The sequence below is a fragment of the Carcharhinus amblyrhynchos genome, chromosome 8 (assembly GCF_965287045.1).
Source record: "Carcharhinus amblyrhynchos chromosome 8, sCarAmb.v2.hapA, whole genome shotgun sequence".
In the NCBI taxonomy this organism is placed as follows: Eukaryota; Metazoa; Chordata; class Chondrichthyes; order Carcharhiniformes; family Carcharhinidae; genus Carcharhinus; species Carcharhinus amblyrhynchos.
The window spans coordinates 117,162,558-117,176,458 of record NC_137331.1 but is presented as its reverse complement, the minus strand read 5'-3'; the positions used below and the strand labels follow the sequence as shown (position 1 = coordinate 117,176,458).

The 13,901-nt window shown below is 46.5% G+C and overlaps 1 protein-coding gene across 1 annotated transcript in view; it reads right to left on the bottom strand.

Moving 5' to 3' along the window:
* Positions 1-13,901, bottom strand: part of LOC145346862 (cadherin-7-like) — a 167,743-nt gene that overhangs the window by 23,332 nt on the left and 130,510 nt on the right. Inside the window, exons 8-9 of the mRNA XM_080194706.1 lie at positions 13,549-13,685; positions 1,209-1,330 (exon numbers count right to left, since the gene is read on the bottom strand). Of these exons, the coding sequence (XP_080050832.1) occupies positions 1,209-1,330; positions 13,549-13,685 (259 nt within the window). The remainder of the gene's footprint in view (positions 1-1,208; positions 1,331-13,548; positions 13,686-13,901) is intronic.

The following is a 13,901-nucleotide window of genomic DNA, read 5'->3' as shown; positions in this document are numbered from 1 at the left end:
TTCAGCCTTGCACCATCATTGCACACATCATTTAGAATCACACATTACAGAAAGAGGCCATTCAGCCCATTGCGTCTGCACCAACTCTTCGACAGACCATCTTATCCAGGCATACTCCATTCCCGCTAATCCCGCCTAATCTGCACATCTTTGGACACTAAGTGGCAATTTAGCAAGGCCAATCCACTTAACCTGCATATCTTTGGACACTAAGGGGTAATTTATCATGGCCAATCATCCAGCCTGCACATCTTTGGACACTAAGGGGCAAATTAACAAGGCCAATTCACCTAACCTGCACATTTTTGAACTATGGGAGGAAAATGGGAGCACCCAGAGGAATCCCGTGCAGACACGTACAAGCTCCACGCAGACGGTCACCCAAGGCCAGAATTGAGCCCGGTTCCCTGGCGCCATGAGGCAGCAATAGAATCCCTGCAGTGCAGAAGAGGCTCTTCAGTCCATCGAGCATCATCGACAACAATCCCACCCAGACCCTATCCCCGTAACCCCACATATTTTCCCTCTTAATCCTCCTGACATTAACGGACAACTCATCATGGCCAATCAACCTAACCCACACATTTTTGGACTTGAATAGAGTAGATTAGCAGATGATCTAATTGAGGTGTTTAAGTTGATTGAAGGAGTAGATGGAGTCAATGAAAAGAAATGGTTCCCTCTGATGTGGGAGTTTAGAACGCAGGGGCTTAACCCAGAGTTAAAGCTTCACGGGTGGTGTGGGAAAACATCTCCTCACCCAAAGAGCAATGGAAACTAAGGACTCTCTTCCCTCAGTGGTGGTTGGCACTGCTGCCTCACAGTGCCAGGGTTCGATTCCCAGCTTGGGTCACTGTCTGCGTGGAGTTTGCGCATTTTCCCCATGTCTGCGTGGGTTTCCTCCGGGGGTGCTCCCGTTTCCTCCCAACCGGTTAGGTGGATTGGCCGTGCTAAATTCTCCCTCTGTGTACCCGAACAGGCGCCGGAGTGTGACAACTAGGGGGGGGTTTTCACAGTAACTTCATTGCGGTGTTAATATCAACCCGCTTGTGACACTAATAAATAAACTTTAACAGTACCTGAAGACAGAACGAGCTGTTGACTCAGAGGTCAGAGTGCGAGCCAGTCAGTTAAGCTAACATCAAGATGAACACATTCCCTGAACAAATCGAACATCATTTTAGGCATAATTCGGGGCAGGTCCTTACCTTACCACTGTTGGAATTTTCGCACACAAATGTTTCATATTCCACTGGGAATTCAGGAGCATTATCATTGACATCCACCAAGCTAATGAGAACATGGCCCCTTCCAACGTGCGCCGGGTTCTCTGTACAAAATATAATGCACAGTCAGGGTAAGATTAATGCACATCCTCACTTCATTTTCATGAGATTCCGTTTCATTTCCATGCTCATTTCAAAGCTCGCAAAGGGAAACAGGGAAAGCTCAAAAAAAAAAGCAGAATAAATTAGAGTGAGTCATTCGAAAAGTGGTAACGCAAGCACAGACTGCTGGCCTGGTGTGATTTTAATTACTTCCTCGGATTACAATAGTCGTAAGGCTGAGCAGAGGGGGGAGAAAAAACTAACACCTGAGTCACAAATCCTGTTCAACAGCCCATGCGCCACAATCCGAAATACCCTGGCCTGGAGCTCCCTGGACGCCTGGAATTAGGGCAGCACATCTTTGGACTTGAGTAGCAAAGATTAGCGGATGATCTAACTGAAGTGTTTAAGTCTATTGAAGGAGTTGACAGAGTCGATGGAAAGAAATGGGATGTGGGAGTTTAGAATGCGAGAATTAACCCACAATTCAAGCTTGTCGCTCCATGTGTGATGTGGGAAAATACCTCGTCACACAACGAGCATTGGGAACCCAGGACTCACTTCCCACTGCTTAGCACTGCCGCCTCACAGCGCCAGGGATCTGAGTCAATCGCCCATGCAGAGCTGATGCTTAACTTAACAGAAGTTGCTGGGTAAACTCAGCAGGTCTGGCAATACCTGTGGAGACATGAATGGGGTTAACATTTCAATTCGGTATTAGGTCTGAAGAAGAGACTGAAATGTTAACTCTGTTTCTCACTCCACTGTTGCCGCCAGACCTGCTGAGTTTATCTAGAATTTTCTTTTCAGATTTCCAGCATCCGCAGTGTTTTGAATCTCTGAAGTGCAGAAAGAGGTCATTTGACTCATTGAGCCAGCGCTGACAACAATCCCATCCAGATCCTATTACCTTAAACCTTCGTATTTACCCTATTAATCCCCCTGATACTGAGAGACTGGGACTATAGCCATTTAGAGAGGCAAGGACTCATTAGGGAGAGTCAGCATGGATTTGTGAGTGGAAAATCATGTCTCAAGAATTTGATTGAGTTTTTTGAACGCGTAACCAAGAAGGTCAATGAGGGCAATGCAGTTGATGTTGTCTACATGGACTTTAGCAAGGCCTTTGACAGGGTACCACATGGTAGGTTACTGCATAAAGTTAAACAGATAAGGAATGTACGAAGCAGATTCTTTACACAGAGGGTGGTGGGTGCCTGGAACTTATTACCCGGTGAGGTAGTGGAAGCAGATACGATAGTGATTTTTAAGGGGCATCTGGACAAATACATGAATAGGATGGGAATAGAGGGATATGGTCCCTGGAAGGCTAGGGGGTTTTAGTTAAGTCAGGCAGCATGGTGGGTGCAGACTTGGAGGGTTGAAGGGCCTGTTCCTGTGCTGTAATTTTCTTTCTTCTTTGTTCTTTGTTAAACTTCACGGGATCCAGGGTGAGGGAGCCAAATGGATATAAAATTGACTTGATGACAGAAGCCAGAGGGTGGTTGTAGAAGGTTGTTTTTCAAACTGGAGGCCTGGTGTTGTCAGACTTTTTACAGCGGTATGCCTCAGGGATCAGTGCTGGGTCACTGTTATCTGTCATTTATATTAATGATCTGGGTGAGAATATAGAAGGCATGGTTAGTAAGTTTGCAGATGACATCAAGATTGGTGGCACAATGGACAGATAAGAAGGTTATCTCCAATTGCAACGGGATCTTGATCAGTTGGGCCAATGGGCTGATGAATGGCAGATGGAGTTTAATTTAGTTAAATTTGAGGTGATACATTTTGGTAGATGGAATCAGAGCAGTTTATGGTAGGGTGTTGGGGAGTGTTACAGAACAAAGAGATCTAGGGGTACAGGTTCATAGCTCCTTCAAAATGGAGTCACAGGTGGACAGAGTGGTGAAGAAGGCATTTATCATGCTTGGTTTCATTGGTCAGAACACTGAATACTGGAATTGGGACGTCTTGTTTAAGTTGCTCAAGACATTGATAAGGCCACACTTGGAATACTGTGTACAGTTCTGGCCACCCTATTATAGAAAGGATATTATTAAACTAGAAAGAGTGCAGAAAAGATTAACTAGGATGCTACCAGGATTTGATGGTTTGCATTATAAGGAGAGGCTGGATAGACTGGGACTTTGTTCTCTGGAGTGTAGAAGGCTGAGGGGTGATCTTATAGAGGTCTATAAAATAATGAGGGGCATAGATCAGCTAAAGATAGTCAACATCTTTTCCAAAGGTAGGGGAGTCTAAAAGTAGAGGGCATAGGTTTAAGATGAGAGGGGAGAGATACAAAAGTGTCTAAGGAGCAAATCTTTCACACAGAGGGTGGTGAGTGTCTGGAACGAGCTGCCAGAAGTAGCAGGAGTGGCCGATATAATTTTGTTTTTAAAGAAGGATTTAGATTGCATGGGTACAATTGGTATACAGGGATATGGGCCAAATGCGAGCAAATGGGGTCAGCCTAATGGTAAAAACTGGGCAGCATGGACAAATTGGGCCAAAGAGTACATTGAGGGGGAATTTAGCATGACTTTTGGACTGTGGAAGGATACTGGAGTACCTGGAGGAAATCCACGCAGACACGGGGCGAATGTGCAGATTCCACACAGACGGTCACCCAAGCTGGGAATTAAACTCGGGTCTCTGGCACTGTGAGGCAGCAGTGCTAACCACTGTGCCACCGTGTTGCCCTTTTGGTTTTACGCAATTAATTTAACTCACAATTAATTTAAATCAGGGCTATGGATCAAGTGCTGGCAGATGGGATTAGGTGAGAGTTTGGGTGTTTCTAATGTGTCTGTGCAGATTCGATGGGCAGAATGGCCTCCTCTGCACTGTGATTCTAAACTTGTAAAAACTCGGTTTATATGAGTTCAAACTCGGTGGATCTGCTCTTGGTAAGTTATCGTATGGAGCACAGCAAATAATTAAAACCAGTGATCTGAAACTTCCCCTTCTGCTATTATATAAATATATGTCCAGCGTAAGTTTGGTTTAATTCAGTAACCTTGAGATCCCTTTGGTCTTATTGCAGTCACTAATTGATTACATTCGATTGCGTTGCTCAGTTTGGTCTCTGGGAGGTTTTACATTCAGCTGTATAGGAAGGAGCTGGTCTGGAAACTGGGGCAGAGCTTCACCTTGGCAAAGTTGCTGCAGTGTCAGTTCCATTCTGGGTTCATTTCCCCAAAGGCATTGCTAACAGAAACTGCTCACCAGTTGCCACCCTCTTCTCGAAAACCTGTCGCGCTCATAGCTGCTCTTCTGCCCTGGTGTTTGGCAGAGGGGCAAGCCTGCCCCTGAAATCTGAGTGCTCCGCTTTACCTACATGCCAGTCCACACTTCTAAGGGTGGCACAGAGGTTAGCAGCGCTGCCTCACAGCACCAGGGACCCGGGTTCGATTCCCAGCTTGGGTCACTGTTTGTGCGGAGTTGGCGCATTCTCCCCGTTTCTGTGTGGGTTTCCTTCGGGTGCTCCGGTTTCCTCCCACAGTCTGAAAGACCTGCTGGTTAGGAGCACTGGCCAGGCTAAGTTCCCCCTCGGTATACCCGAACAAGCGCTAGGATAGCTCAGGGACTTTCACAGTAACTTCATTGCAGAGTTTCAGTAAGCCTACTTGTGACACTAATAAATATACTTTAAATTTAATTCATACATCGATCTAGAATCAAAGAAAGTTCAGGGCACAGGAGGCCATTTGGCCCATCATGTTTCTGCTGGCTAAAAAATGAGCCCTGCATCTAAACTCACTTTGCTGCATTTACTTGAATCATAGAAAGTTCATACATCTGCATCTGGACATAGGCCTGGACAAAGGGGCAGCACAGAGGCACAGTGGTTAGACTGTTGCCTCACAGCATCAGGCTTGGGTGACTGTGTAGAGTCTGCACGTTCTCCCCGTGTCTACATGGGGTTTCCTCCGGGTGCTCTGGTTTCCTCCCACAGTCCAAAGATACATTGGCCATGGCATTCATGAAACTATCAAGTTGTCAGAAAGTTCCACCTGATACACCAAAGTCCTTGATGGAGGTAAATGTGCTCTCCTGAGGTAATCTGGTCTATGTGTGAATCCAGACCCACTGCACATGTGGTTGACTCTCACCTGCCCTCTGAAATGACCCAATATACCTTCGGGGTATTAAACCAGGGTGGCAAGCAATCTGATCAGTATCCTGATGGACGCTTAGGGTGAAAAATTGCCCCTCTCCCACTGTCACTTCCAGATTTTGTTCCAGGTGCTGTAAGATGTAACCCAGATCGATTTAAAGGAATGGGGTAAGAAAATGCAGACATTGGACTGACATAGTCCCATTCATCGCTCAATTGCCACCCATGGAGTTGAGGAGGAACTTCTTCACTCAAAGGGTGGTGAATCTCTGGAATTCTCTGCCCGTTGAAGTGGTTGAGGCTGCCTCGCTAAATATATTTAAGACGCGGGTTGATAGGTTTTTGGTAGGCAAGGGGATTAAGGGTTATGGGGAGAGGGCGGGAAAGTGGAACTGATCCACTTCAGATCAGCCATGATCTTATTGAATGGCGGGGCAGGCTCGAAGGGCTAGATGGCCTACTCCTGCTCCTATTTCTTATGTTCTTATTTTCTTATGTTCAAACCAGAAACAAAGGAAAAACAGGTGGAAAAGCAGGAGAGGCGGGTGAAATACCTTAAATGGCTGAAATTTCACTGTCCCGCCTACAATGAGAATTGAAGTGGGCAAGAGCTGGAGGATGGAAAGGTCCGTTGACCTCGGGTGGGATTTTCATAGAATCCCTACAGTTCAGAAGGAGGCCATTCGGCCCATTGAGTCTGCAGCAACCACAATCTCACCCAGGTCCTATTCTCATTACCCCATGCATTTACCCCAGCTAATCCCCCTGACACTAAGGGGCAATTTAGCAGAGCCAATCCACTGAACCCGCACATCTTTGGACTTTTTACTGTTTCAGGATGAGTAAAATCCCACTCATTGAGACCACTAAGATTAAAGAATAGGCTCTATAAGCATCAACTAGCAACCCTGCACTCGGAGCTGGGTGTGAGTTATAACAGCAATCTATCGTGAATGGGAAACATCATTGACAGTCTCAGAATCGTATCTTACAGCAGCGCTAGGGCACCGGAGAAGATACCCAGACAGCAATGATTGTTCTCAAGTATCAGAGATTTGGGTGAAAGGAGATCTGAGTTTATCACAAAGCATAGTCAATAAAACTAGCTTTGACAGTGGCAATTACAACCCTGGGTCTGGCACTGTACAAGAGTGTGGAGAGGCATCACTGCCTCACTACAAACACCACTGCCGCGGGGGAGGTGATGGCTTAATGATAGTACCGCTCGGCTATTAGTCCAAAAACTCTGTTCATGTTTTGGGCACCTGGATTCGAATCCCACCACGGCAGATGGTGGAATTTGAATTCAATAAAAAATATCTGGAATTAAAAATTTACTGATGACCATTGTCGATTGTTGGAAAAACCCATCAGGTTCACTAATGTCCTGTAGGGAAGGAAATCTGCCACTCTTACCTAGTCAGGTCTACACGTGACTCCAGAGCCAAAGCAATGTGGTTGACTCAACTGTACCCTGAACACGGGAAACTGGGGATGGGCAATAAATACTGGCCAACCAGAGATGCCTACAACCCAAAAACGAATTTTACAGAAGCATGGGTAGTTGAACATAGAACATAGAACATAGAACATAGAACATTACAGCGCAGAACAGGCCCTTCGGCCCACGATGTTGCGCCGACCAGTTACAAAAACAATGACCCACTAGCCTATACCAATCCCTTTTCGTCCATAAACCTATCCAGAGATCTCTTAAACGCCCCCAAACTAGACGCATTTACAACTGCAGCAGGCAGGGCATTCCAATCCCTCACCACCCGCTGGGTAAAGAACCTACCCCTGACATCCGTCCTGTAGCTACCCCCCCTTAATTTAAAGCCATGCCCCCTCGTGCTAGCTTTCTCCATCCGAGGAAAAAGGCTATCACTATCCACCCTATCTAAACCTCTAATCATCTTATATGTTTCAATAAGATCCCCTCTTAGCCGCCTTCTTTCCAACGAAAACAACCCTAGATCCCTCAGTCTCTCCTCATAGGACCTCCCCACCATACCAGGCAACATCCTAGTAAACCTCCTCTGCACCCTCTCCAACGCCTCCACATCCTTCTTGTAATGCGGGGACCAGAACTGCACACAGTACTCCAAGTGCGGCCGCACTAGAGTAGTGTACAGTTGCAACATTACACTGCGACTCCTAAATTCAATCTTCAATTGAAGTTTATGATACGTGGGCGTTGCTGGGAGGCCAGCCTTTAATGCCCGCCCTTGAATTTTCCCTTGAATGGAGTGGCTCACTCAGCCATTTCAGAGGTAATTTAAGAGTTAACCATATTGTTCTCGATCTCATTAAATCATAGAATCCCTACAGTGCAGAAAGAAGCTATTCAGCGCACTGAGTCTGCACCAACCACAATCCCACCTAGGTCTATCCCCATAACCCCCTTCATTTGCCCAAGCTAGTCCCCCTAACACTAAGGGGCAATTTGGCATGGCCAATCCACCTAACCTGCACATCTTTGGACACTAAGGGCCAATTTGGCATGGCCAATCCACCTAATCTGCACATATTTGGACACTAAGGGCCAATTTAGCATGGCCAATCCACCTAACCTGCACATCTTTGGACACTAAGGGCCAATTTAGCATGGCCAATCCACCTAATCTGCACATATTTGGACACTAAGGGCCAATTTAGCACGGCCAATCCACCTAACCTGCACATCTTTGGACACTAAGGGCCAATTTGGCATAGTCAATCCACCTAACCTGTACACCTTTGGACTGTGGGAGGAAACCAGAGCACTCGAACAAAACCCATGCAGATACGGGGAGAATGTGCAAACTCCACTCAGACAGTGACCCAAGGCCAGAATTTGAATCGAGTCCCTGGCGCTGTGAGGCAATAGTGCTAACCACTGTACTGCTGTGCTGCCCCTAATTTGGAAACATTTGTAGGCCAGACCATGTAAGGTCAGCAGATTCCCTTCCCTATGGGGCATTAATGAACCAAATGGATTTTTATGACAATCATCATTAAACCTTTAACTCCTGATTTTCACTGAATTCAAATTCCACCATCTGCTGTAGTGGGATTCGAACCTGGGTTCCCCAGAACATTACCCTGGGGTCTCTGGATTACTCGTTCAGTGACAGTACCACGACAGGCAAAAAAAAAGAGGATTAGTGCTGAATTCAGTCAATGTAGAATTTGTGAGTTAAGTTTATTATTTGAGCTCAGACTTGGAGCAGGAGAATTGGTATCTGGAACAGTAAATGCAAGCATTTTATACTGTCTGAGGGAAAATAATGACCTTTCCTTCGAGCTTGCAAAACATGAATACAAACAGCTTTTCTCTGCAGATTACATGGTAAGTCGGCACAGTGTTTGGGTGCAGATTAACTAGGGGAAAAGAAGTGATTGTTTCAAAGTTAAAAGCATTACCATTTTCTGAAATACGCAAACACACTCATCATCAGAGTCTCTGGCCTGGAGTAATGGGAAGCCACTTTAAGTGAAATGATCACTACAGTGCAGAAGTAGGCCACTCAGCCCATCGACAACAATCCCACCCAAGTCCTATCCTTGTAACCCCGCGGAATCCCCCTGACACTAAGGGGCAATCCCACCCACACCTGTTCCCCATGACTCCAAGTATTTATCCTGCTAATCCCCCTTGCCTGCACATCTTGGGACACTAAGGGGCAATTAATCCCAGCCAATCCACCTAACCTGCACATCTTTGAAGTGTGGGAGGAAACCCAAGCAGACACGGGGAGAATGTACAAACTCCACACAGACAGTGAGTGACCCAAGCTGGGAATCGAACCCGGGTTCCTGGCGCTGTGGGGCAGCAGTGCCAACCACTGTGCCACCGTGCCTCACAGCTGTTCAATGTCCCCTTGGCCATCAATAGAACTGAGGAGGCCCTTCTGCCCCTCCATCACAGGATGTCCCACCTCAGAGAGTTCCCAGCCAACCAGAAGCCGCCAGTTCTCCAGCACTTGGGAATGGATTTGTGCGCCACTGAATCGGGACCTGGGCAAGAGTTTTGGGTTCTTGCTGGGTGCCAAGTTGGCGAACCCTAATAAGGTGGGGCAGGGGGAGGAGGAGGGGATGTGCTGGGTGTTGGGGGCCATGGGAGGTGAGAAATCCAGGGGTGTGGGTTAAGTAAAACCACGTGGGGAGATCCCGTACCCATCACTGGCCTACTCAGGAAAAGCTGCTGAGCTGGCCATTCGGTGTGGGCCTATCTCACCACTGGTTAAATCCCAGAGGGAGCACGGCAAGCTCGAAGGGCTGAATGGCCTACTCCTGCTTCTATTTTCTATTCTTTTTTTTCTATGTTAAGGAAGCATTGATTGCTCATTTATGGCCTCAACTGGTCCGCAGGCAGGTGAGTGAGCCAATGGGTACAAGTGTGGGCAGGTAGGTGATGGGTAGGGCCTGTGCTAGATTTAGTAAGATCCCCCCGCCAACCTACCCACCTTCATAACTATTGGCAGGGAGAGAGGGGGCATTAAATCCAGCCCGCTGTCTTTTACCTAGTCGCATACTTCCTCGTATACTTAGTACAACCAATCAAGATGCCTCTCCTTGTACCAACTTCAATCGGGGGACGCAGACTCTCAACTGGGTGGGAATTCCAGGTTATGGAATTGTAGAACCAACTGCACTCTCCAATTGGTCAGGTATAATATTGTATCAACATCATGGGGGTGGCATAAAGGTTAGCACTGCTGCCTCACGGCACAAGGGGCTTGGGTTCAATTCCCACCTTGGGTCACTGTCTTTGCGGACTCTACACACCCTTCCCATATCTGCGTGGGTTTCCTTTGGGAGCTCCGGTTTCCTCTCATGGTTCAAAGACGTGAGGTTGATTGGCTAAACTAAATTGTCCCTTAGTGTTGGAGAGATTAGCAGGGTAAATGTGTGGGGTTCCGGTGATAGAGCTTGGGTAGGATTGGTGCTGGTGCAGGCTCGGTGGGCCGAATGGCCTCCTTCTGCACTGTAGGGATAAGTGCTACAGGGTACCCAGGAGGAATTTTATTGTTTACTTACTTGTTGCCAAGGAACATTCCGTACACACTGAAATATTTGAGTGGATCTGGAAGAAGATAAATCTGATATTCTACAAGGATCACTTGTTCACCTTTGCAAACAGCTCAATAGATTTTCCAGTCTTTCGGGATTCTGTGATTCTAACTGACCCTAGCCAGTGCTTTGTTCCACCCTACTTCATCTCACCCTATCAGCAAATGCTTCATTCCCTTTTCTCCCATGTATGATTATCAGACTACCCCTTAAGCACACCGTGATTCTGAAGCGAATGATCCTAACCACTCACTGGCCATCCCTCTGGTTCAAAGTACAAAGAATCCCAAGTTTCCAAATGGTCCGGTCAATAGCAATCTCCAATTTCTCACCTGCTGCTCTTATCCAAGACATTTAGTGCTCTGGGCCTTTCTGTTCCTTTTGTTTGCCCCTTCCATCACCTGGTGCCAAAGATATTATCCTCAACTTCATTTCCCTGCCTTGTCCCCATAACCCTCATTGATCAAAGGTCCGTGTATCTCAGCCTTGAACATACTGAACAGCCCAACCTCTGCAGCCCTCCGCAGTAAAGAATTCCACAGACTCACCATCGAGAGAAGATATTTCTCCTCATCGCTGTCTCGGAAACCAGCATTTGTTGCCCATCCCTAATTGCCCTTGAACTGAGTGACAGTGAAGAGCCAGCCATTTTGTGGATCTGGAGTCACGTGTAGGCCAGACCAGGTAGGGTGGGCAAAGAGGAGGTTCTCAAGAACGATCCCAGGAATGAGAAGCTTGATGTATCAAGAACGTTTGAGGGCTTTGGGCCTATGCTCAAAGGAGTTTAGAAAGATGAGGGGAGGATCTCACTGAAACTTACTGAAAGGCTCAGATAGAGTGGACGTGGAGAGGATATTTCCATTAGTTGGATAGATTAGGATTTAAGGGAACAGCCTCAGAGTAAAGGAATGACACTTCAGAACCAAGATGGGGAAGAATTTCTTCAGCCAGAGGGTGGTGAATCTGTGAAATTCATTGGCACAGAGGACTGTGGAGGCCAGGTCATTGAGTGTATTTAAGACAGAGATGGATAGATCTTTGATTGGTAAATCGATCAAAGATTCTGAAGAAAAGGCGAGAGAATCAGGTTGAGAAACTTATCAGCCATGATTGAATGGTGGAGCAGATTCAATGGGCCGAATGGCCTAATTCTGCTCTGATATCTTATGATCATATTTCCTTCCTGAAAGGACATTATCAAACCAGTGGGCTTTTTTTTTTAAACAGCAGTCGGCAATTGAAACGGTCATCATTAAACTTATAATTCCAAATTTTCATTGAATTCACCATCTAGAATGGTGGGATTTGAACCGTGGTCCCACAGCATGGCCTACCCTGGGATTACAAGTCCAACGTCAATACTACTATGTCACTGTCTCCTCGAATTTATAGTTTACCCCAGTCCAACGCTGGCTTCCCCACATCATGGCTACCATCCCCTAATTTATACAGGCCAGTACATGAGAGTGGGCTAAGATGATGTGCCCAAAAAATTCCTGCCCCAACAAAAATAAATAAATAGCAATGAAATAGGAAATGGTACCCCCTTGATTCCTTTCCTGAAGATCTTTGGATTCTAACTTAGTTTGAAGGTTCCAGACAGATAGGAACAGTTTTAGTAACTGTATCAATCAGAGCAGAGCATGAGAAGGTGTACAGATGCTGCAGTGAAAAGCATCATCAGCTTCTCTTTTCCTTAATTGATACGTTTATGCTGTCACCTTACTTTGCATTCTTCAATTCAAAAGACAATCTTGGCTTTACCGTTGACTGCACATCAAGAGCACAGAGTCACTTTCATTAATGAACTGGCAGCTTGTCAGCAGATCACACGTTCCCAGATCGAGTACAGAATCTCGAGTGACATTCCCAGTGCAGTACTGGGGGAACGCCGTACTGCCCACATTTGAGACGAGACCTCAAAATTGAGATAATACTGCGGATGCTGGATTCTGAAACAAAAGCAGAAAATGCTGGAAATCTCAGTGGGTCTGACAGCATTTGTGGAGAGAGGAGAGAGCCAACGCTTCTGGTGGGTGGTATGGTGGCACAGTAGTTAGCACCGCTGCCTCACAGCGCCAGGGACTTGGGTTCGATTCCCAGCTTGGGTGACTGTCTGTGTGGAGTCTGCACGTTCTCCCCCTGTCTGTGTGAGTTTTCTCCGGGTGCTCCAGTTTCCTCCCATTATCCAAAAGACATGCTGGTTAGGTACATTGACGCCTAATGTAGCGTGGGGGCTAGGACATTTTCACAGTAACTTCATTGCAGTGTTAATGCTGGGGAAAGTAGTGGGAGCAGATACGATAGTGAGTTTTAAAGGGTGCTTGACAAAAACATAAATAGATGAGAATAGAGGGATATGGTCCCCGGAGGACGAGGGGGTTTTAGTTCAGTCGGGCAGCATGGTCGGTGCAGGCTTGGAGGGCCAAAGGGTCTGTTCCTGTGCTGTAATTTTCTTTGATCTTTGTCTTCTTTGTTAAGCCTACTTGTGACACTAATAAAATAAATAATCTTTGAAGAGTCACCCTGCCTTGAAATGTTGGTTCTATTCTCTCTCCACAGATGCTGTGGAGAGCAGGCGGGTAAGTGGAACTGAACCACTTTCAGATCAGCCATGATCTTATTGAATGGCGGGGCAGGCTCAAGGCGCTAGATGGCCTACTCCTGCTCCTATTTCTTATGTTCTTATGCTGTCAGACCTGCCGAGACTTTCTAGCATTTTTTGTTTTGTTCCCTTAAAACTGAGGCCTTTCTGCCCCTTTCAGATGGATGTGATAGGTAGTACAATGCATTTTGGTATTAGCACAGGGATGGGTTTCCCTTGCCACTCTGACCAACATATATTCCCCCAACTAATGTCGTTAGAAACAGTCCCCCTTGTCATTTATTTAATTGCTGTTTGTGGGGGTTTGCTGTTCACAAATTGGCAGCCACATGACTGACGCGACAATGGGGCCGCAAAGCACTTTGGGACTTCCTGGGGATGTGTCCGGTGCTACGTGAATGCAATTCACAAAAGCATTTATATGGGAAACCACTTACGGCTCTCCATCGCTAGAACTGTAATGTTGTGCTCTGCGTTCGTCTCCCTGTCCAGCGACTTTGCAATTGTAATGACCCCCGTGGTTGCGTCGATGTTAAAATATCGCTCCAGGTCAGTGTTGCGATCTATCGAATATCTGGATGGAAAGTTGAAAGTGACAAGTCTTAACGTTCTTCAATCATTTTCGCGGATTAAAACTGGCTATCCACCAGCGTCGTCTAGAGAAACGGAACATGCTAGAAACATGCAATAAAATCACCAATAACCTGTGCCAGTCCCCCCACGCTGACGCTATAGTTAAGGAAGCCCACCAACATCTCTACTTCCTCAGGAGGCTAAGGAAATTTGACAT